The 25589-nt window shown below is 41.9% G+C and overlaps 2 protein-coding genes across 2 annotated transcripts in view; one reads left to right on the top strand and one right to left on the bottom strand.

Moving 5' to 3' along the window:
* The window catches only part of plxna2 (plexin A2), a 189303-nt gene extending 176914 nt beyond the window's left edge, over positions 1–12389 (top strand). The window contains exons 27-32 of the mRNA XM_086105377.1: positions 1304–1403; positions 4187–4377; positions 4502–4671; positions 4795–5007; positions 5237–5387; positions 7281–12389. Coding sequence (XP_085961503.1) covers positions 1304–1403; positions 4187–4377; positions 4502–4671; positions 4795–5007; positions 5237–5387; positions 7281–7376 — 921 coding nt within the window. The 3' untranslated portion in view covers positions 7377–12389. The remainder of the gene's footprint in view (positions 1–1303; positions 1404–4186; positions 4378–4501; positions 4672–4794; positions 5008–5236; positions 5388–7280) is intronic.
* Positions 12390–20920: 8531 nt separating this feature from the next.
* pofut1 (protein O-fucosyltransferase 1) lies at positions 20921–25430 on the bottom strand. Its single transcript, XM_086105391.1, has 7 exons — positions 25277–25430; positions 24941–25062; positions 24402–24584; positions 23421–23533; positions 22683–22875; positions 22188–22430; positions 20921–21962 (listed from the first exon to the last, which is right to left on the bottom strand). Exons 1-7 carry the CDS (start codon positions 25428–25430, stop codon positions 21666–21668), a joined length of 1305 nt encoding a protein of 434 aa, XP_085961517.1. The 3' UTR covers positions 20921–21665.
* Positions 25431–25589: the final 159 nt, after the last annotated feature.

Genomic DNA, 25589 nt, shown 5'->3' on the forward strand with positions numbered 1-25589 from the left:
CACACGCCTGCAGTTGACAAATATTAACGATCTCTTCTGATCTTAACCCCCAGGACGGCAAGGGGGGGGAGCATCTGGGGCTAAATGCGAAATCTTTAGAAGGGGCCGCAGATAGGCGATATCCCCCTTCCGGGATGACCAGGCTGTAATGGATGCAGAATGGGCAACATTTAACACAGACAAGACGGGCAACTACTGACACCTTTGTCATGCCAACTTTTCAATCTTTTAAATTCATCAAAGTTGTTGCTTTGACGTTGGCACGACAACCATTTGAGTATCTTCCAAGTAGCATGTCCTGGTGTGACTTTGTCCATCTTCTGTTATCATGATATATCATTCCAAACCACATTGTCTCTAAAATGTGATTGTAAATTGCAAGCTGTCGAGAAACATGATCGTATCAAATTGATTGATATTCATCAGTTTTGTGATGAGGCTTTTTGAGTTCTGACTCCTACTTGGAAGGTAGCATGTCGGTGAGCACATTTTGCCTTGTACTGGAGAAGTTCTTTGTTCGAATCTGGGCTACAGTCTCCCTTTGGAGATCATCTTCTCTGGGGACCACTTGCCAAAAGCTTGCGTGTTAGGCTAATTGAAGACTCAAAATCATCCATTTGGGTGAATGATCCTTTACAACCGCCCTGTGATGAACTCCAGACCAGTCCGGGGTTTAACTTGCTTCTCGTCCAAAGTCAGCTGTGATCGGCTCCAAGCTCACTTGTGACCAAGCGCTAGCGAAAAAGAGTGAATTAACTTCTCCTTAACATGTACTCTGCCCTCTTAACATTCTTCTTCTTCTCCTCCATATGGTGACATTATACTTTTTCCTCTAAGGATACAAAATCCACACAAGATTCTTCGCCAGTACCCCCCCCCCCCCCCCCCCCGAGAGCACTCTAATATCCCAGTTCCAAAGCTTACTTCACATCTCTGTTGCTGCAGTCATGTCAAGTGCAGCCACCATGCCCAAAACTGCCTGAAAGTAATGAACAGACATGACAAGCGGGAATATGTTTGGATTATTCACGCAGGCCTTATGTAATGTCTTCTTTACTTGTACATTTTGAGAGAGTTAGTAATACATGAAGACATCAGCGGGTATTATTAAATGATGGGCTCTCCGTACGGGCTATTCTAAGCCACGAGATCCGTGACACTGAAAGCAAACTGCGGATGCTAATTGAATTTTAACTGAATGAATCGCAGACCTTCGAAAGATCTCGTGCACCGATACGATTTTGAGCCGCATGAAGGTGGCTTGCAAACATGTATGTGAAGATGTTCGTGTTTGCCTTCGCAGGTGTCGGATCGTTGTGTGGTGGCTTTGGTGCCCAAACAGACGTCGTCGTACAACATCCCACCCTCAGCGAGCATATCGCGATCATCCATCAGTAGATATGGTGAGTCCCGAGTCCAGACTGCCGTGATACATATATAGACAATGATGTCTAGATCAATGTTTTTCGACTGCTGGCACCCAGCGACCCACATTTTCCTATTTTCACCCAGTCGTGACCCACACGACCGGGTGAAGTCAAGAACAATAAACAAAATGTTTTGTCAAAAATAACTTTGACAATATTTATATCATATTTTAATCATACACATTTACACAGTAGTAAAGTTATTACGGTAAATGCAGTGTTTATGGAAAATTGTATGTATGTATGTATATATATATATGTAATTATAAAGCAATTAAATAAAAACTAGTGAGTTGTATGTCGGAACCATAATAATTTTTCAAAATGTGCATGAATGTATGTATTCTTTTCTGTTTGCTGCCAACATTGCCTGACGAAATGACCGACGCAAGCATGTATTATCACGTGGGCACATTCAAGACCATCAACCTACACGGCACTACATCATTGCCGATTGTGGTCTCAGGAGGGATGTTGATATCCCGTGTGGCATGATTCATGACGGTGGCATTGATACAAGCCAAACTGTCTCACCTTAAATTTTATGATATCAATTCATTTTATGATATCAGGTCATCAATTTTATTTCACAATTGTATAATCTGAGATGCAAGTAAACTAGATTGGGGTTTTTTTGGTCGCAATTTCTGATTCTGCCCTTGTCTTTTTTTTTCCCCCTCAAGCACATCAGGCTTTTAGCATAGCAATAATAATAATCATTATTATTATCATTATAATATGTTATGCGATGTATTTACTGTAGTCATATTTAATTCAAGGTTAGGTTTAGCTAATGGTGCATTTCTTTTTCTTCTCTCTTCTTTCGACCCACAATCTTGCTGCTGTAGACTGTAAATTTCCCCAGTGTGGGACAAATAAAGGATATCTTATTTAAATAAATAAATATCTAAAAACTGATGTTCTAGAAAAGAAAGTAAACCAATATCATCAATTGTCAATTGTCAATTCAGGGACACACAAAGCCATATAATTAAGATTTGCTGTTGAGCAGTATAATCAACTGCTGGGGTTAAATGGACCAAGTGCACTCAACTTGCTTCCATTTCTTCTGTTACTGTTGTTGGAAGTGCACCCTCATCCATCATGACCCTACAAAGCTACACCTCGACACTCGTTGATGGATTTGTATCCAATTACATTTGACACACGGTGCCTTGACTCAATGTGTACCCTCTTCAATTTGTCCAAAAAAATGTTCTAAAAATCTCACCATCAAGATGTGAATCTGCCACCATACCAAGAGAACTTTGAGCCAGCTCAGTGTCCTTGAGAAGGAAATCCCCCCCCCCCCCCCCTCCCTCAAAAAAAGAAGAGGTGTTCAAACGGAGTAGCTCGATTAAGATTTAAAACCGCTATCCACCCTGTGTATCATTTGAGGCCGAGTTCCCTTTGGGGAGCCAGATGTCGCCCGGTCATATTTTTACACTTTGTGTGGCTGTATTGGCAGCAAAAAAAAGGTCTTTGTAGCTCATCCGAGCCTTTGAAGCAAGGTGAGAGAGATCCTCACTGAGCGCCTCTCTCTCTCTGCGTGCGATGCTCAGATCCCAAATCTCCGGGGATCCCAGTGCCGGGAGACTCTTGCTAATTAGTGACTGAGAAAGTGATGTGTTATCGCCAAGGAGCAAGGAGGCAGCAATGTGAGAACACAGTTGACATGCTGAGGGACAATGGGGCCTTTGGGTGCTTAGCAACATTTTTAGGTGCCGTGATTTGAACGTGATAGCCGGTTTTTCCTCTCGTTGTGGAAGAAGAGGAGTAATAAGGTGCTATTTTTAAGACCAGCTCATCTGTACATGTTCCACTCAACAAATCTGGCACTATATTCTAGTCATTGACTCATAGATCATGATACTGCCCGTGCAGTGACAAACAAGAAAAAAAAAACGGAATGGCACTCGACCACTAGACCTCATCCGAGCCAAATGATATTGTTTTTATATTCTACTTCCTCGTTTGTGGAGGTCATTCTGTGCAGTTTCGCTTTCGGGATGGAATGTTCTGTTATTTATGCTATAGTGACTCAAATGGCAAAAAGTGACAACAAAATGCTTCACAAAGCCATTTAATGGTTTCTTCCTTGGCTCATGCTCTAATGGAAATCACTTCAGTAGGTTTTAACACGTAGGAGCAAATGGCATACAGGGCTTCAAGTTGTTTGCCTCTCAAGATGCAAGCTGATGCCAGAGTACCGTATTTTCCGCACTATAAGGCACACCTAAAGGAATTCAAGCTTCTCAAAAGCCAACAGTGCGCCTTTCAATCCGATGCTATGGATCAATCTTCTGATTTCTTGGTCATAGTATTTTTAAGTGTTCTGGAAAGCGCTTTGTTACAGCAGCAACGGTTGTAAAAGCTCTCTATAAATAAAGCTGTATTTTATTGTGCTGTGTTGTATTCCTTTAGTGTAACTCCATCTAGCGGCTGCATCACGCAACCGCAGCCATTATTTTGGCTCCTATTCTATGTACCTTATAATACGGTGCGCCTTATAGTGCAGAAAATACGGTAAAATAACAATGAGCGGTCCAAAACCTGTGACAAAGAATCATAACTCACTCTCGTAACCCATAAGAGAAGTTCGGAATCCTGCCAACCAGTAACTATAGTTTCACGCCAAGTCATCACTTCTGAATGGTTTTATTTGGGTTTGCCTATAAAGTATCACAAAATCATGCATTTCCGGTGACCTGCATAGCACTGACATATCTAACTGCTGAATGTTTTAATCTTTCAAATAGATTCTTCGTTCCGTTACACTGGCAGTCCCGACAGCCTGCGTTCTCGCGCTCCCATGATCACGCCGGATCTGGAAAGTGGTGTAAAGGTGTGGCACCTGGTGAAGAACCATGAGCACGGAGACCAAAAGGAAGGAGATCGCGGCAGCAAGATGGTTTCGGAGATCTACCTGACCAGGCTACTCGCTACCAAAGTAGGCACTGAAAATATATGAACCCAGAGATCATGCTTTTTCTTTCTTTTTGGGGCGGGGGTGTACTAGATGGCTGATCTTTTAAGGCAAATCATTCATCTTACTGCTCTCATATCCCCCGCAGGGAACGCTCCAAAAATTTGTTGACGACCTGTTCGAAACATTGTTCAGTACAGTTCACCGAGGTAGCACGCTGCCACTAGCCATCAAGTATATGTTCGACTTCCTGGACGAACAAGCTGACAAGCACGGCATATATGACACGGATGTCCGCCACACGTGGAAGAGCAACTGGTAAGAGAGCAGACCGAGGGCCCTAAAAGTCACCTTTTGTATTGTGAAATCAGAACACAGAGAATTTGCCCACAAAGTGAGCAGCCATCGCACTTAGCCAGTCCCTTTGTGTCTATCCTCCAGCCTTCCGCTGCGTTTCTGGGTGAACGTGATCAAGAACCCACAGTTTGTGTTTGACATCCATAAGAGCAGCATCACGGACGCCTGTCTGTCTGTGGTTGCTCAGACATTCATGGATTCTTGCTCCACGTCTGAACACCGCCTGGGCAAAGACTCCCCATCCAATAAGCTCCTCTACGCTAAAGATATCCCCAATTACAAGAGCTGGGTAGAGAGGTAAGCTTTATAGTTCACACACCATTCCCAATGCGTTCTTGTTAAAGTCTTCTTGGATACATCAAACTTGGACTCTCTTTGCTGGCCTACACATCTCACATTCTGTCGTTGTGCGCGACGACTCATGAAATGCACTCTTTGACGGTTAAGGCCTCTGAAATTGGGACCTTAAAAGTTGAGGTCGAGTTCACTTTGTTAGTTGCAAACGATGACAAGTGCTGTCCCGCAGGTACTACGCCGACATCAACAGGCTGCCAGCCATCAGCGACCAGGACATGAACGCCTACTTGGCCGAACAGGCTCGACTCCACTCCAGCGAGTTCAACATGCTGAGCGCCCTGAATGAGATCTACTCGTATATCAGCAAGTACAGCGAGGAGGTACGTCGGCGCTTGCCTGTGTGACAAGGTGGTTGGGATGAATGCGTCTCATTAGTAACGACACCATTCTGCTGAAAACCGCCTCGCAAACAAAAACTCTCCTGTTGTGGCCAGCATTTGGAAACAGGTCTCAGAGTGGACCTTTTATAAAACAAACAGAAAACGGAAGCCTTACAGTACACATAATTATTCACGTTCAATCTTGGCATGTCGTTTCCAGTTGTTTTCACTGGTCCATGTTAAGTGGGGGTCAAAAAAAACACCACTGTTTGGGTTTGAATTATCTGTTCCTCTATGACTCAATGTGTTTTAAGAGATAGCAACTACACAACATCATGTGGATACAAAGCAGGAGCAGGATTACACACAGGCAATACACACACACACACACACACACACAAATTGGATGACAGGAAGCATAAAAGGGAGGAAAGAGAAAAGGGAGCATTTATGGGAACGTTCACTGCTTCTAATGTCAGCTCCTCCTTTGGGAGTCTGACCTTTACGTTGGAACAGCGCACTGCTCTATCTCGTCCTCCTTCCTTGTATGCCTCCTCTCTTTGCGTCCATTATCCAGTCGGCTTGCCCCTTTGCTCTCGACGGATCACTTAACGTTGAGTTTTGCAGCTTCTGAGCAACAGATTCAAACATGCGGCATGTTTTACAAGATTCAGTCAAAACTAGCGATGTTTGCTACTTTTTTTTCCCCAGAACAATCTCAGTATGAGCAGGCTGATTGAACACTCTAAATTGTCCCTAGGTGTGAATGTGATTGTGGATGGTTGTTCGTCTCTATGTGCCCTGCGATTGGCTGGCAACCGATTCAGGGTGTCCCCCGCCCACTGCCCGAAGACAGCTGGGATAGGCTCCAGCACCCCCCGTGACCCTAGTGAGGATCAAGCGGTTCGGAAAATGGATGGATGGATCTCAGTATGAGTACTCAACTCTTTAGTACTCACCGTCACGGATACTAAGTAACCGATACCATAAGCACTATTAGTAGATACATACAATTTGTATTAAACCAATGAAAAGTAGTCTGAAAGTAAGACCTATATATCTTCCAATCTAGCATTTTTCCTTCAAAAAAATTGTGCAAAATTAACAGCAATGTTCTATTACCATTTTTCCATTTGTTCACTCAATGCCTGTTTTGCATAGAAACGATTGAAGTGAGAAGTGCAAAGAATTCAATTGTATACAATAATGCTTCGAGTTACAATTAAGAATTTCTTGACCTTTAACCAAAGTTTTGGAATAGATGATTGACCATCTTGGCCCTTCATGTTTGTTGTCTGTGCTGCGTTGTATTATACAGTACATGGATGTTAAGCTCCAGGGACAGAATACTTGTACTCAATTAGAAATACATTATAGTCTGTGATAGGGCAATGATTGGTTGCCAAGATTCCACAGAGGGTGTGAGCCAAGATGTGAACCCTCTCAACAGTTAAGTTAACCAAATGTAATTGGAATAAGAATAAAAACGATTCTATTAATACAAAAGTTTCCCCAGTGACAAGTGACAAGAAGTATCAACGTATGTAGAAAAAGAAGACTATTCGCACTTCTGTGCTTTGTTTTTTACCCTTTGCCCTGAATGCTGCCGTCACCTTGATTGAGATTCCTCCTGACAGGCAAGAGAAAGATGAGAGAACCAAACACAGCGCTTGTCTCAAGCTGACGCTTGGACCTTGACAAACGTCGCATTTACACGACAGCACTCAAAGGATAAAAAATAAACGGCTAATAGATAAATAATACTCAACAAAGACAAAGCAGCTTTTTTGGGGGGGGTTCTTTTCTGACACTTCTGGAAAATGGAAAACACGGTTTGGCTTCTGTGACGATTTTTTTTGGACCTAGATCTCTTCTCTTTATATTTCCGAACAGATCACGGCAGCCTTGGACCAGGACGACCATGCCAGGAAGCAGAGGCTGGCCTACAAGGTGGAGCAGCTCATCGCCGCTATGTCCTTCGAGAGCTGAGCATCAGACAAGGACTTGTGGAGCGATGCTTTCTCGACCGGTCGTGCAATACGGGCGTACGCTTGCTTTAGTTTGTGTCTCAGACTCCGCCATCATGGCACATGACCCTGGAACTCTGAGCCCCTCACCTGGAAAGGGATGCCAGCATGGAAGGCCACAACAGGACTTTATTTATTTATTGGTGTCATCGCCTGGGACATTGTCCAAATGGAACTTGTGTGCGTGTGCGTGTGTGTGTGTGCGTGTGTTTGTGCGCGCGCAGGAGAAAAGCGGTCGAGATCTCATGCTAGGCTGCTGCATTCAGATTTTATTTTTATACTCTTGACTTTTAAATATGATCAGTTATCATTGGAATCAGCACCTGGGGACCGCTAAATTTTGGTGTTGTCCAACACTCTTCTTCGGATGAAAGAGTCACATGACGTAGACAGTGTACAGGACCAAGGAGCGAAGGAAGAGGGCAGACGGCATGCATCTGTAAATGTAGCAGTGTTGATAAGGCCAATGTGAATGTAGAATATTCTTTTTCCCTGAAGGACGAATGGAAGTGGGCTTGCAGGACGTTTTTTTTTCTTTTTTTCAGCTAACCCAAGATTTAAGCAGTTCCCTGCATCGCTGCTCATACCAAGCCAAAATCCTCCGTTTGCATCCTGTTTTCATATCGTGGTTTGTTTGCATACTGTGCCACATCACATATGTCAGCTGTTCAAACGATCAATCCAAGTGCCAACACGTTGAGCTGACCGGTCGCAGGCCTCGATAGGACCTCCGCCGTCGTCTTTGCAGCAAGAAGCCAAGATGTGTGGGTCTTGTTTGACCGAGTGCCAAAAGACTCTTGTTCAAAAATCGGTTAATGCTTTAAAAGTGGAACTTCAAACTGCGCCAAGGTTTGCTAGCGTAAAGAGATGTGATGCTAGAGGTACGAAACAAGACATCAAAGGAAGGAGATAATCATGAAACCAGAACATCAGACTCATTCTGTAGAATTACTCCAGATAGTCAACAAGGCAACAGTAATCTTCCTATCTGCCGGTATATTGTCTGACCTATATACACATACATATATGTTGTCCAAAGCGCTTTACCAACCCTCCTATTCACTTTGTTGAAAACATATTAGACTGTCCACTGACGCACTAACGCAGATGCATCAACCTACAGAAACACAATTATTTTTTAGTTGAAAATAACTTACTTTAACCCCCATACACTAGGAACCAAACATAAAACAGATATGTGTAAAGAACATGAATCCACTGGAATATGTCCAATCTATTAACTCATTCACTCCCAAAGACGTTTATAAACGTCTTTTCAGACTTGGTCTAGAATTGGCTGGTACTGAATGAGTTAAGGTTCCACTTTGCAAATCAAATGGCTGAAAGTAGAATTTCCCAACCCGTATTGAGGGAATCGGAATCAGAATCGCCTTAAAGGCACATATAAAGAAAATGACCATTTCTTATTTACTTACAACACACACACACAACTGAACTGAACTGGTCGCCAGTCAGTCGCAGGGCACACATATTGACAAAGAACAATTAACACCCACGTCGTCACTGAGTGGGAACCGATCCCGCGCTGCCCGCACAGGACTGAGACAAGCTACACTATCAGTAACTGTCACACACAAAAAAAAAAAATGTTCGAAAACAAAGACTTTTTTTTTTTTAATTGGTGTCAAAAATACCTTTGCTGTTGTCTGACCAATTGCTCCAGTCAACTCAACCGTATTTATAGAGCACTTTAAAATGAATTGGATCATTTCCGATGGCACATCTCATCATGTCTCACAGCACCTTAATGTTCAAACCATGTGTACAGTCGTTTACAATCACCGACTTAAAGCATTTAATTTAAATTCAAGGAGGCAAAATTTGGATTATTCTTAGTCTGGTGTTAGGGCTGAATGTGTTTGCTCATGGCACATAGTCTTGACATCACTTATGAAAGGTGGCCTTAGATATAATCCTGCTCCATTTTTTTTTCAATATCATTCGTCCTCAACAAAGTAAAGGTGAAGAAGAGCATGGGCAGGTTCAGGCAGACGTTGCCCGGTTCACCGTTTGAAGGCAGGCGTCGGGGAATAATGATGGGGAAGGAGGGAACGGATGGGCGGGAGACTCCCCTTCATCTTCCTGCTCCTGCTTTGATGCTTCTCTTTGATCAGACTTGCTGGTTTTGCGCCGGACCTGAAGAGCTAACAGGCAAGAGGAAGTCAGGGCTTGGCGATGACTGCGATGCTGTGGCCATGGCCTGCCAGTAGGGGGCGCACATGGGTTATGTGGCGACATTCTTCTTCTCTGCTATGTCAGACAACTTCCGTTTGAATACGGAGTCCTGTATCTCTACATCTTTGCAAATGTATTCACCAAACTCATAATAGGTCCAAGAAATCATTTCAAACGATGTGAAAATAATGCTGCCGTCATACTGGATACCAGCTATCCACCACAGCTGATTAGGTTTCATATATATTTTTATATTTATTTGGATGTATTTATTTGTAAAAAAAAAAAGGAAAAATAAATAAATAAAAGGGACCTTGTACATTAATAAATATTCAAACCAATGTACTGTAAATACCTTTAAACTTGGCTTGATGGTATTGGTTGTTTCTAATTATTAGATTTGAATTTTTGACAAACTATCAAAAACCTGCATGCTAACATTTTTGTTTGTTTGTCTGTTTTGGCACACTTTTTCTCGCAAGTCTCATTGATGTCTTCCTCTGCGTATGGTTACTCATTTCTCATTATAAACCTGTGATGCGGTCCTTTCGCTACATTCTTTGCTTTACCATGTAGAAATCCCTCGGGTAATTGTAACGTAACATTATCCATAAATACGTTAAGGCCTATTCGTAAAACAGTAGCGCCAATAAAAGTAATATTGCAAAGTGTGTAAAGGCTCAAATGCGCTAAAACTGTCAACATTGCTCCATACGTTTGTCTAAGTGAACATCTCTACTGAACGTTAAAGGAGAAATATTTGCTTTTTTTTCACAATTTAAAGGGAAAGTCAAACCCCCCCCCCCAAAAAACAAATCTCTCCAATGATCTGTTCTATGTGCCCTACTAGTCGAAACACAATAGTCTGATTTATATTGTGTTTGTGGAATTCGAATTAACTCATTCACTCCCAAAGACGTTTTTAAACGTCTTTTCAGACTTGGTCCAGAATTGGCTGGTACTGAATGAGTTAAGCAGCAAAATCCAACTGTTTTTATCCATCTCAGGGGGCGGCCATTTTGTACAGAACAAGGCAAAATGGCTGCTCATTAAGTACAGTAAGTGGCAGTACAAGTTGTACTGCCTCTTGCTGTCAACTGAAAATGACATCCCTGTACCGAAGGGCTCAGGTAACGACCGTTACGGCTCACCTGTTTTCCAGGCTTGGTCATGTGATGTTTGCAAGGTTTTCTGATTCATTCATATTCCACAAATGCAATATTAATGCCATGTTTAGACGAATGGGGCCGCAAAGAAGATAATTTTTGACGTGACTTCCACTTTAATAAACGGTCTCACATGTTGGGTCAAAATACAGAAAGGCTAAAGAATCCATGCCCAACTAACTATCTAATGTACATTTAACAATTCTCTTGCATTGAAAAGATCCACACGGTCACTCTGCCTGCCTGTTCCTGACAATGCTGAGTACAACTTTTACTACCATGGCGACTAAGTGCCAGCGCTCAGGCTTTTCAATCTCGGCTATCTTTCACTGAGCTTTGCCCAGCCTGGTCGCCAAGTTATGGGCGCAGAAACTCGGTGTGGGAGTGGCTATTATGTAACTCGGCCACTGTTGCATCACGGCGGAGCAGAAATTCTGAACATTAGCTCACTTAAACAGTTTCAGAAATCACACACTAAAGATTAACTTCGATGTGTGGACAGGCCATCCAGAGACCCAAATCTTTGCATATGAGCAATTAAAAACGAATTTATCCATGTGTCCTTGAAGAAACAATAATGACATCGCTCAGCAAAGATCGTGATCCATTTCCAATTTTTTTTTCTTGTTTTTAACTAGAATCAGTCAATCAGTCTTCCCGACCTCAGCAAATACGAAACGTATCCTCCTCATACCTCACGTTGCTTGTACAGAGTCATGCTTTTTTTATCATTCGAAACAGGACCTAAATGCCTTCTCCTCTTCCAAGGGATGAAACGTTCGTCTCAATGCATTCCGAGGCTTCGATTCATCTCATCCTCCTGAGATTGTCAGCTGCGAGTGTTTTTAATTCATGCTTTTGGTTTGGCCCGCTGCTCCATCTGCGCCTCCTGAAAACCCACAAAAAAAAATAAAAAATACAATAGCTGAATGCACCTATCCGCTCAGAGATTTCTTTTTTTGTTGTAATTATTCAACGAGTGTGTTTCCTTGCTCGCTTTGGATCCAAGCTACACTGAAAAGCGGGGAATGTTTTTTTTTTTGGTTGTTTGTTTGTTTGCTTTGTTCTTCCTTTTTCGATGCTCACGTAAGATCTGGATTGTTGCTTCACAAGTCCACCCGGAGTTGTTCGCTTCAAAAAAGATGTTTTGCGCACTTTTTTTTTTACTCTCTCGGTTTGTCAAAGGGCTGATGTTGTGCTTTTGGCTAGCTCCTGTCATTCCGTCCGCCAAACAACACGTTTCTCTGCAGTTTGTTGATAGATCGCTCATTGTCGTACTCCCAAGTTAGAAAAGATTTGACACACCTTGTAAAAAAATAAATAAAAAGAAATGTTTGTCGACACTGGAGTTCTGTACAAAAATAATTACTGGCAATGATAATAATGGTTGTTTGTCTGTGTTATTTTATAAAGGTCTTGTGAAAATTGTAAGAAATCAAGGTATTTAAAAGCGGTTGTTCTCTCGTTTTTTTTTTTTTTTTACTTGCTTTGATTTTTCTGATAATATATTATTGTGTACCTATTGTAAATATGAAGCACACCTATTTTGCAAGCCAAGGATTCACTTTATACCGTTGTTATATATGAATAAACTTTGCTGGTTAAAAAGTGCATTCATATTCTTTTGTTTGATTTTTTTTTTCTGAAGCTAATTATCTTAGCAGGCGATTCTTACCATGTTTAGACATATGCTAGAGTGGCACGAAATAAACAGCATTTGTAATGACCCTGTTTTTATTTTTGTAAATGTCACTTTGTTTCAAGTGACATTTAAATATATCGACAAAAAGACATAAATTGGGATCTACCCGATAAAATTCTGAAAAGTAGAAGTTTTGTAGCTGGGTAATGTTCCCACGCTTAACCCTTTGCATTCTACGTCTTGACTTCATTTCTCCCGCTTCTCTTATATTTCCACAAGAGGGGTTCAAATCCCCTTTTGCTTCTAATCCTGTTCCACTGAGACCACTTCAAATCCACGGGGGGACTTAACACCCTGTAATGCCTTCACAAGCAGTCAGCACAAAAGGATGACATTGCCATTTACATTTATTCTAGGTTGAATCCTTAGGCCGATTACTTGGCGAATTTCAAATTAATTATGTTGACGAGCTGGGAACACGAGGTTTGAGTTCACCATCCATACGTCCAATTTCCGTAGCGCATATCTTCGTTATATGGTTGCGGTTGGGCTGATGCCTATCCCAGTTGACTTTGGGTGAGAAGTACCGAACACCCAAGACCGGTTCTACATCAATCGCACGACGCTTACAGGAGCCAACCAATCATTTACACTTACGTTCACATCTGTGGACAATTTAGAGTCTTAACCAAACCAAATACTGGATATGCAATAGGCACGCAAGCATGTGGAGAACATGAAAACTCATCAACGGAGCCCCAAAATTCAAACCCCCAACCTCAAAAATGTGAGGCAACCGTTCTAACCACTGCCAAAACTTTCACGGCAAATGATGGTAATTTGTGTCACAAGTGCCAAAAGAAATTAGTCACTAAAATGTAAACCCAATAAGCATGTACCTTAGCGTTTCTAACAAGCGACGTATGGTGTAGCTCGAGTCTTATCGCTGTGAATTGGGAGCCCACTCAGTCACCTTGGTAACAACTTGGAGCCGCTGACGTAAGCGGCAATCTCGCAAAATCCTGTGACAGTAAGCTGCGCTAGTGGCATTAATTAGCTGTTTCCATAATGCATACAAGCGTACGGAAACTTTTCCACTGACATTTGGTGACAAGCTATTCGTGCTTTGCTGAGCTCCGCTGACCTTTCAGCGGGCGAGTGTGACGGTTGTCGTCTCGCTTGCCTGCTCGGACTCATCGTGACGACCTGATATGCAAATGAGGCAGGCAGGTTGACTGATGGCCTCCTGGTGTTTCACACCAGACAGAAAGGTGGATGGAGCAATACAGTTCTAGTCACCTAATGTCACAGAATATAAAATATTTTGTTACTGTACTTTGGTTTTCCTCTACCTATTCTATACTTCATTGTTGATATTTCGTGAAATGTTTACTTTGACTCCAATACATTTCCTCAATAAAAAGTGCAGGCTATTTTTAATCCATAATACTTTCATTCATCCATCCATCCATTTTCGATCCATCATCGGGCAGTAGGCGGGATACAACCCTGAATTGGTTGCCAGCCAATCGCAGGGCACACGTAACAGAACAAACATTTGCGCTCATACTCACATGTCAGGACAATTTAGAATGTTCCATTAACCTGCTACGCATGTTTTTGGAATGTGGGAGGAAACCGGAGTAACCAGAGAAAACCCACACAGGCACGGGGAGAACATGCAAACTTCACACAGGAAGGCCAGCCCCGGAATCGAACCTTGCAACTCTGCACTGTGAGGCAGACGTGCTAACCAGTCGATCCCTCTGCCACCCAGTTACACTTCCCTTAATCATTTTATCAAGAAATTATTAATTGCCTAAATGCCTGAACCGGGGGCGGCCCGGTCATCCAGTGGTTAGCACGTCGGCTTCACAGTGCAGAGGTACCAGGTTCAATTCCAGTGTGGAGTTTGCGTGTTTTCCCCGGGCCTGCGTGGGTTTTCTCCGGGTGCTCCGGTTTCCTCCCGCATTCCAAAAACATGCATGGCAGCCTGATTGGACGCTCTAAATTGTCCCGAGGTGTGAGTGTGGGCGTGAATGATTGTTTGTCTCTGTGTGCCCTGCGATTGGCTGGCAACCAGTTCAGGGTGTAACCCGCCTACCTGCCCGCAGAGCACTAAGCAAAAAAGTAGTCCTGCCTGCCTGTCCAGGACCAGGCATGCAAATTACCTGTGCAGAGCACTGATAAGATGAAAGCACCTGCCGCTGACTCTGCTGCTCACACAACACCGCCAGCAAGCAGATGGCGACCAAAACATCTAGAATGGAAACTCTTGTGGCGATAACGAGGATCACGTTACACACCGAGGGGCGTGTTAACAGAAATGCTTTTCATACACTGAATGGCATTTATGAAGCTTCAAAAATTCCCCAGCCAACCTGAAAAAGCATATCTTTCATTTCTATGAATCTGTTGAAGTCAAAATGGCAATGCTCTTTTCGTTATGATTGGTTGATTTTGGCGTATGACTCGTGTGACGGCCATGCTGACGTGTGCTAGCTAACTTAGCTCATTAGCCAAAACAGACCTTTACCGACTGACCATTATTTAAGTTTAAAAAAAAGGTTCAAGCAAAGTGAACAATAATGACATTTCTAAACACTCACATTTTAACAATACTTTTACTTGCAAAATGAAAGGACATTTCATGTTGTAAAATTACTGTTGGTTTGTATTAAATACAGATACTTAAAGATCTTTACCCAATTAATATTCTACAAGTTGACTTTTCCCATTACCAAGTTATTTTCTGTTAAGATCCTTGTAATTTTACTCAAATATCACTTTCTGATACTTAATACAAGCCGTTAGCATCGCTGTCTCACAGTTCTGAGGTTCAGGCTACCTATTGGTGAAGAGTCTAAATTAAGTGAACATCAGAAATAGTTGTACAAAGTGCATCTGTAAAAAAAAATTCTTGGGTTGTCTTTAAGTAATTTCGCAAAATGTAACCACTAACCTGCTCGCTAACATCAACTCTTGACCATCAAAGGGCACGTCTCTTCCATTGACGCGAGCTCCAGAAAAAACAGTTGGGTCCGAAATATGTTATTTCCTAGAAATCATCCATGTTACACTTTTTACAACATTTTGTCGTTTCTAATGTCAAATAATTGCCTTTTCTCAGTAAAGGTTGGGAGACGTAGCTCTTTGTGTGTACACACCCACCCGTTTTTTTTAGCCGAAAAAAACGACCATCTATATAGTAAGGCATTTTTAGCTGGAAAAAAAACGACCATGTATAGTAAGGCGTTTTTAGCCGAAAAAACGATCACGTATAGTAAGGTGTTTTTAGCCCCAAAAAACTACCCTGTATAGTAATACGTTTTTAGACGGAAAAAAGACCATGTATAATAAGGCGTTTTTCGACGAAAAAAAAGGACCATGGATAGTAAGGCGTTTTTAGCCGAAAAAAAATGACCGTATATAGTAATTCATTTTTAGACGAAAAAAACGACCATGTATAGTAAGGCGTTTTTAGCTGAAAAAAACGACCAATAATAGTAAGGTGTTTTTAGCTGAAAAAAACGACCAATAATAGTAAGACGTTTTTAGACGGAAAAAAAGACCATGTATAATAAGGCGTTTTTAGCTGAAAAAAAATGACCATGTATAGTCAGGCATTTTAACCCGAAAAAAACGACCATGTATGGTAAGGCATTTTTAGCTGAAAAAAAACGACCATGAATAGTAAGGTGTTTTTAGCTGAAAAAAATGACCATGTATAGTAAGCCGTTTTTAGCCGAAAAAAACCAACCCTGTTTAGTAAGGCTTTTTTAGCCGAAAAAAAACGACCATGTATAGTAAGGTGTTTTTAGCCGAAAAAAACGACCATGAATAGTAAGGCATTTTTAGCCAAAAAAAAACAACCATGTATAGTAAGGCGTTTTTAGCCGAAAAAAAACGACCATGTATAGTAAAGCGTTTTTAGACAAAAAAAAAGACCATGTATAGTAAGGTGTTTTTAGCCGAAAAAAACGATTTTTCATTAAGCCCACCATAGAAGCGGCTTGACGAGATGAAAACAGGACAGCCGCATCACCAGCGCTGCCTGAAAGGGAAAGGTGTGTCGGCCGCAGACGCGCCAGGCACATGGTGGAATAGGGACCAGTCCTTAGTACCTGCGGGGTCCAGGTGGTCGGGTCATTCTGTCACGTTGCGTGGTGGTGGTGGACCCCAAAAAGCAGGCAGGAGGGAGAAGCAGGGTGTACTTGACGAATTGTAATTATAACAAAGAAAACTAAATCCAAAACAAAGTCCAAAGTAACAAACAAAACGGTCGGTTTTGTTTCGGCTAAAAACACCTTACTATACATGGTCGTTTTTTTCGGCTAAAAACACCTTACTATACGTGGTTGTTTTTTTTCATCTAAAAATGCCTTACTAGACATGGTCGGTGTTTTTCGGTGAAAAACACCTTATATACATGATCGTTTTTTTCGTCGAAAAACGCCTTACTATACATGGTCGTTTTTTCGTCTAAAAACGCCTTACTATAAATGGTCGTTTTTTTCGTCTAAAAATGCCTTACTATACATGGTCGTTTTTTTCAGCTAAAAACGCCTATCTGTACATGGTGGTGTTTTTTTTGTCTAAAAACGCCTTACTATACATCACTGGTGTCAAACTCATTTCACATGGTGGGCCACATACGGCCTCGGTAGATGTCAAGTGGGCCGGACCATTAAAATGATACCATACTTTGCTATAAACAACCAAAACAATATCTATTTCCTTTGTTTTGGTATAGAAGCACAAGAACATTTGGAAAATGTTGAAATTTAGTGAACGTATCTTTTACAAAACATTTCATGAAGCACCTTACATTTCCTTCAACAAATGTGCAATTTACTTTAATCATTCACATATATGCATTGCAACTGATCCCATTGATTGTACAAACTTTTAACAAGTAATTGGTATTGAAAAATATAGTAATACACTTTATGATTAAACAAGATTTATAAAGAAAGGAAGTTTTAAACCATTTACACGTGCATATAAAATCTAAATGTAATCCCTGCCTACACCTTACAAACTAAGGAGAGTGCTATTAAATGTGTAAATGTGAGAGGGCTATTGATATTGTCTGCTGACATGGGTCTGTCTCAGTGGCGGACTGAGGCTGCTGTTGTCTTCTTCTCTGGTCAAAACAGTGTGCCCTAGCGGACACTTAATGAATTACACCTTATTAAAAATATTCATTCTGTCTTTTCTGCATTTTTTTTTCATTTTTAAACGCGCGCGAGTGTGTGTGTGTGTGTGTGTGTGTGTGTGTGTGTGTGTGTGTGTGTGTGTGTGTGTGTGATGAATGGAATTCCGCATCGGTGTGCAATTGTAAAACAAGGCTGTGTGTTGAAAAAATAAATCTGAAACTGCATTTAAGGGTGGCTCAATACTGGCTGGCCATATACGGGCCGGAGTTGTAAATTGATTTTTGGCCCAAATACTTCACTCCACAACTGGCCCTCATCTGGTTTGCCAGAGTCAAGCCAGTGCCTCCTTTGCCACTCCTGGGCCGTGTTCGGCCCACATGCATTATGCCAGTGCCGACTCAAGGCCAGCTGTGCCAGCTTCATGCCGAATCCGGGCCAGATACCTTTACTGACTTCGCACCTAAACTCATCAATTTAACTGCTGCTTTCGGGGCTCAGGAGAGAAATCCTGGCATATTTCCCAAGCTGAATCACTCCTTTGCATATGCAGATGTTAATTACCGGCAGGCCAATCAGCAGGATGCCACGACAGCTTGAGCATCACACGCCTCTCTTCCAAGGACCCCTGATGCCCACCCTCGCAAGTCGTCATTTGCACACTTACTCCCCCGGCTGACAATAAAAGATAATCACCTCCCATTTCCTTCATGGCTCATTCCCTCCTGCTCGCCGTTGTCTGATTCTCCATGCTAAGCTTTTATCTGCTGGGGCAGGGCGGGACAGGGCGGGCCTGTCATGTCGACACACCACCTGCCAAAAAACTCACCAGAGGCGGCAAAGTCATTCATTGTCACATCCACAGGGGTTAAAGTATGACATCGTCAATGATGTGGCCGTCATTGCATTTGGATCCTTCCAGTTAAGAAAGAGAAAAGGAAATAAGAAAGGTATCAATGATGAAAACTCTGGAAACAGAGATGGAGGGCACCGGGATTGCGTGGTTAGCAAGTGTGCCACATAATGCTAGGTTGTGGATTTGAATCCCGTCTCAGGAAATAAGAAAGATACAAGAACGACTGGAAGGACCAAAGGGGATAAATGAACAAAGGATAGGGACATTAGATTCAAAGTGGAAAAGGAGCAGTTGAAAAAAAAAAAGAACCAAATAGTTTTTCGAGTAAATTATATTTTTGCCCTCTGTTCGTGTACATGTTCACTAAAGCAAAAAGTACTACTTTGGATTGGGATGAAATCAAACGTTTGAATTAGATCATCAAAATAATTTGATACAAATACATTTAGCTGTGACATGTTAAGGATGTATGTATTAAGTTGGCCCTGACTATGTTTCCAGTTTGCCTCTTAAAAATGGAAACATTCAAGTCTGATGCTACCTCTAGCATTGTTGTAGTGAACTTTTTCATATTGACAGTGTTGTGAGTATGGACTAATTTGGTAGTAAAACCGCACATTCTAGTTCTTCACACGTACACAAATACTAAGCTACAGTATACTACACCAAAAAAAATCCCAAAAACCTGTGAAAAATTTGAAATATGAAAAAAATATCATCAATGACGGCCCGGTAGTCCAGTGGTTAGCACGTCGACTTCACAGTGCTGAGGTACCGGGTTCAATTCCAGCTCCGGCCTCCTTGTGTGGAGTTTGCATGTTCTCCCCGTGCCTGCGTGGGTTTTCACCGGGTACTCTGGTTTCCTCCCACATTCCAAAAACATGCATGGCAGGCTGATTGAACACTCGACATTGTCCCTGGGTGTGAGTGTGGGCGTGCAGGTTGTTTGTCTCTGTGTGCCCTGCGATTGGCTGGCAACCGACTCAGGGTGTCCCCCGCCTACTGCCCGAAGACAGCTGGGATAGGCTCCCAGCGCCCGCAACCCTAGTGAAGATAAAGCGGTTCGGAAGGAAGATATCATCAATGACCACTAGATGGCACAGGTGTCTTTATGGCGCTTCACACGTCATGCACTTCATGTTTATTTCTTGTTCAGAAGTTTTGTGCCGTCCTTAAATTGTATTTTTAATGGAAGAGAGCCCTTGCCACTGCTTTGAGCCACACGGTGTTTTTTTCCAGTTTCCATGGATTTCGTTTGCCAGCAAGCTCATGAAGAATGTTCTGGGGTATTTTTTAATGTTCGTCTACCCACAGTAACACCCCGCCTCCCCTCCACTTCTTGACGCTCTCTTGCTTCCATTGTCCAGGTATGCTGTTTGCCTGGGATGAAAGGGGATCTCTCTGAGCACACTTCTTTGAGAATTATTGAAGGCTTGAGTTTGTAGGGGATGAATATTTGATGTGGACGTCTCCAACGTCTCCAGACGAGCCCACAGCAACACTTCAGACAGCGGCGGCTTCCCTCGGCTTCAACCACGGACCATAGTAAATACTGGTGGATTTATTTTACCATAATATTCGTTGTATATATTATCGATCAATCCAAAAGTCAGATATGAATGTATGTGATTTTGTGCTGCAAGAAATTAGGCCCCTGATGGGCGGAATAACACAAGTGGGCTTATGATGCCCTCTAGTGGCCATATATGTACATAATACATAATTTGTTTTTGTAATCAAGTGTTATCACGTGCGTCTTAATTCGTGTTCATACCATAAGAAAGTCAATTTAAAACGTGTAAATCATTATTATATAGGAATAGGAAAACATTTCAGAAGGGCAATTTCTACCTAATTTTGGTGAGTCACATTTGATGTAATTTCCTAAAATGATGATTAGGGGATTAGCTGCAAGCTTTAATCGTTTTATATATACATATATATATACACACACACATTCTCTAATTTGTTGAGATACACCTGCATTATATACAATGTTTATTGATGTTTTTAGTTTGCAGTGATGTATAATTGTAATGGTCTTTTTTTTTTGCCATCAATTTAGCTATATGAGCTACTGTACTGAGCAACAGCTCTCAGTATGATGTATTTCAAACGACAATATTTGCTCCGTATTGGTCAGTTAACACCTCTGGGACAGTGTCAATCAAGCTTTGCATCATTATTATTATTCATTTTCAAGTCAGATTTGACTGGAACTCATCGTCCGCTTGTGCAATGAAGCGTCACATGTGGAAAAAGAAAATACGATGTACTTTTTTGTGGGGCATTTCAAATATTCAAACTTGTTTGGCAACATTTTAAATGGGGTTTAAAAAAAAAAGACTATTATTGTAAAACGTGTTAAACATAACACATTATGAAACGTGATCGTCAGGACATAAGTCCAATACTCCTCCACATTCTGCTTTCTGTGTCAAGGGTAATGACTACCGTAATTAATAACTAAGGTCCTCAAGAAAACACTCATTTAAAATTTTTCATTTTATTACCAATTTTTCTTGATTTGGTTCTGAATGTAAACAGTTCCTCAGGGATGTGGGCCTTGACACCTTTAACGGGTGTTAAAAATAACTAAACAAAAGCAAACGACAACAAAAACGCTAAAATAACTATAATACACAATCGTTTCATTAATTGTATTAATGGTTTAATACTGTACGACAATATCAAAATGACTCCTACCACTTTCGATTTTTCCCTATGCGGCCTCCGAAGCAAAAAATTTGGACGGCCCTGTTGAATAAACGGCAACAGGTGGATCCCCAGGTTAATTATATTGTCTGCCATCTAGAGGAAGCGCATGTAATTGCTCTGCCTGTCGCAAAATGCTAATAAGACACACAGCTAGCGGAACACTGACACATTACAGTATTTGGAATGTGTGAATAATTATCAGACCAATTAAGTGAAAAGTGGATCATTTTTTTAAAAAAGCGTGATGCTCTTTCACCGCGGTGCAGCGGTTGGAAATCACTAGTTTAAAGTGTCAAGCTATTGTTGAGCTGTTATTGAATGCTCAACCGAGCACGCGGTAGATCCACTTCAAAAACAGGCGCACCATTTGCGTCATATTTATCTTTGGGTTTACTTCTGTTGTGATCGTTTGTATTGACCTCGTAGCAATTTTCCCCTGTGTAGTGTCTATTGAGAGTGGTTTTCCCTTTTATTTCTCCGCAGAGTTTTTTTTTTTTTTTTTTTAATACGGCTGTATTTAGTTCACGTCTTTGCTGCAGCTCGAGGACAGAGGCAGTTCTGGATTGCCGCAATATTGTTCGTCCAAGTGGTGTTGCCGTAGCATTTCTGATGCAGATTGAGTACTGGTGCAGACTGGTTCACCATGCCCAGATTGGTCCATGCCAAAAAAGGAGGAGGGAAGTTTGTGCACATCCCTTTCTCTCTTCACAAAGGCAGTAAATGATGAGACGCAGTTCCCAATAAAGTGGTCCGCTTGGCCTAAAATGTACAGATCCACTTGGGGAGAGTCAGGCCGCAGACTCACCACTTTGACCTGCAGAGAGATGACAACATTTTTATTGAATCCCCCAAGAAGAAATTCAAAGCAATAGTTTGAAATTGTGGAAAATGATGCATAGTGTGCCTCATTTAAGGCTGGATTCAGTTGTGGAACATGTACATGATCAACTACTATGTACACATTTTACAATCATTCCAGAAAGCGGTGCGACAGACATACTGTAAGCTAGTTGGAATGAGAAAGTGGAAGTTTCATCACCTTGCCCTTGAAGAGCTTCTCAATATCGCTGCGGTGGGACTCCGAGTCGGTGGCGATGTAGACCGAGCGAGCCCAAGTCCTTTCCACCCACAGCTTTACGGCCCTGCGGATCTCGGCCAAGTCGGGCAGGCACATGGTCATGGTGAGGGGCAGCGCCGTCTGCCGCTTGTAGCCCACACACTGAGGGGAGGCCATGAAATGGGGCCCCGCATCGCCGCTCTTCAGCAATTTGCAGGCGTTTTGCTTTAGGAGCACAAAGAATGATGATACATATCCGTGTTTATAGCAACCTTCCAAAACACCGTATGCATACATAGTTTCAATGATGAAGGCTCATATAAATGTAAAATAAAAAGTGGAAAACAGACGCCACTTTTGCGTCTTCTGTTCAGATGATCATCATGTAAACGTAGCCTCAGTGATTTTTATTTTTTAAAGAACATTGTACAATGTAGTCAAATGCTCGTGGGAGCCGAACCTCAAACGGCATCTCACCCAGTCACTGCCAATCCTCAAGTGAATGCCAACATAGGGCCGAGTCAGGAGGGCAGCGATGTGTTCCTGTCCCTCTGCCGCCATCTTGTCGGACCAAACTACGTAACGCTGCAGGCTAACGTGCTCCTCCACCACCGGGAACTGGGCAGGAGCTCCGGGCAGGGCCAAGACTGGGTGCTTGTTGGGTGGGAACCTAGCAGACCATGGAGGGGAAGGGTTATATTGGAACCTTGACAAATTTAATTGAGAACAACACTTAAGGAGCATTTAACAAAGAAATTAAAGCACGGGATGAACATTTCACTAGTTGTCATGCTTGACTATGAGGAAAATAAAAATCAATAGATGGTTTGACAGGTACTACACACTATGAAAAAGGTGTTTGTTAAAATCGTCTCACCGGCGTGGCTGTCTACTCATCAACTTTTAACCTAAACAACATAACTCATCTAAACATATCAATCTTTGTTTTTGTTTTTTTATCTGTCTGAAAATGTGTCTGTTAGAGAGCCATTTGTAATTATGCAGATTTACACAATATCACCCGCACCAAGTTTCTTGTCTAAAATAAATCAACAGCACCTTTGCTAGTTGCAGCCAAGTCAACCACTCACTTGATTGAAGGCACAATTAATCACAAAGAATTCTAAACAAGTGACAAGAGTTCTCATTGAACAATTCATCAATTCCCATCACGGCTCACAACATTGATGAAAGTCAAATAAAAGGCCTACTCACTTCTCCATCCACTGGTGCTGGTGGTATGCACTGAAGGAAATACCACTAAATAACACAGACTTGTCAAATTCCACGCCAACATAGTCCCAGAACTGACCGAATGGATTACCATCCTGAAAAGAGCAGAACCATCCACACACATTGGGGCAGTTATTTCTAACAACTATGCCGTGGCACATTATCCAAATTCTCTTCAATGGTTCAAAAACTTTTATGTATGACTCTTTTTTTGTAGCTATGACTGCCTGCAAAATGAAATAAAAAGCCGAACAATTAAATGTTCTTCCACTAGATGGCAGAAGGTAGATAATTGTGTTTCCACATGTTAACATCGACACAATTAAATAAGTCACGCGGTCGTACGGCAGGAAAATTGAAAGAAGCACGAGGATGGGCTGAGTGATATGTGAGGTGATGGACGGACCACTAGAGGGCAGCGTTGGACTCCATTTCACAAAATGCCAAAGCAAATGACTCACTCAGAAACCACGTACAGTAAACATGAAGATAATTTGGACCATTAATAGCCCTGTTCTGTCCCCACCTTTGAAACGAAGCCCTTAAAACTTGAGTGGGATCATTCCATTCTTTGTCACTTTACAAGAGAGTTATTTGAAGTTTTTACTTCTACGACTGCTTACTCTATTTGCCCATGGGACCATGTTGTCTCTCACAGGTCAGTGCAAAATCTGTTTTACTTCTGGTTGGGGAACGAGAGTCTTAATTTAGGTTTTAATGAATTAGCGTTCAAAATATCCTCATAAGAAGTAATTTGACTTGATTGTTGGTGGAGATATTATTAAGTATGTGCTGTTTTCTTTTAGTCATATTGATTGAACATTATTGTCATGTGACATTTTAAGCCTCTTTTAAGGGTTAAGGGTTATTCAGCTTTGTGTGTCGGCCATGCTATCCATTTTGGGATCCCTCCTCATCCACACCTAAACACACAAGCTTGCCGTTCCACTGTACCCTCCTCACCTTCATGGGACAGGATCGTCCATCTGCACTCCGTTGAGCTGCTGCATCAAAGCAGTATGCTTTCCTCTGTCCTATAGGCCAGTGTTTGTCAGCAAGCTCCTTCATGAAGACTTCCAAAGCCACCACGCGATGGTAGGCCGACAAGGCCTCAAGTTTGAAGAACTCGCTGTATGGAACATGGACCTAGATGAAAAGTCATTGAAAAAAAATCATAGATCATAAAACTCACGACATTATGCACAAAATTGATTTTTAGACATTCTTTAAACTGGAATGCCCCAAGTAAAGTAGAGGTACAAGGTAGTAGAGCCTACGTGGCTTGTTACAAAGGTATCCCATAAGTCATCCTCCAACTGTTCATGAATGTATATGTATTGTAAAGGTTATTAAACAAAGCAAGCAAAAATAATAATTGTGGCGATGGCAAGATCATTTCTCCCAACTTCATATTTCCTTGTCTCTTTATGTTGTCTTTTACACTCAAGTGCGTTTGTCCATAACGTGGATCAGACACGACAGCAAATAGAGAACAGAATTACATTAGTGGCAGGCGAGCTGTGATGCCGGTAAACAATCCACGGAGGGACTGCCAGTGTTCGGTTTAACATCTTCGCAAAAGCCAGAGAACCCAGGAAATGGTCTGCCTGGTTCCCAAAGCGACCTGAACACAGAAACACGTTTCAATGTTCGCGGAATATTTTGTTTTATTGAATGTAAAATGTATAGTGGAACTAAAATGTAACTTTCGGCCTCGATGTATTGTTACAAAAAATTGTTTTATTCCCCCAAAAAGTTCTGTCCTTACAATAGGTTTTAACTATGATGGGTAATGGTGTCCAGTTAAAAAACTGCCTTAAATTAAAACCGTTTATTACCCATGCACGGACAGTACAAGACATATCCGTTATCATCCCACTGCAGTTCTCGGGTAGCCGCCAGACAAGTTTGTTGAAAGAATGAACAAAGAAAACCGGCCAGCGTGAGAGGGTGAGTCTGTCGCTTCCACAGCGCCATTGTAGTCCAAAACATATCCCAGAATGCAATGCGTACATTTTACATCTTTGTTTGGTTGATGGTGTGGAGACGGTTCAGACTGTTAAGGTATGTGCTGCCATCTGCAGGCCAGAAAGCATACTGTTGGTTCCGTTGTAAACGGAGAAAAAAAAAGTATACAGTACTGTAGATGTT

Source organism: Hippocampus guttulatus, chromosome 1, assembly GCF_054856545.1.
Source record: "Hippocampus guttulatus isolate MCC_2025c chromosome 1, RoL_Hgut_1.0, whole genome shotgun sequence".
In the NCBI taxonomy this organism is placed as follows: domain Eukaryota; kingdom Metazoa; phylum Chordata; class Actinopteri; order Syngnathiformes; family Syngnathidae; genus Hippocampus; species Hippocampus guttulatus.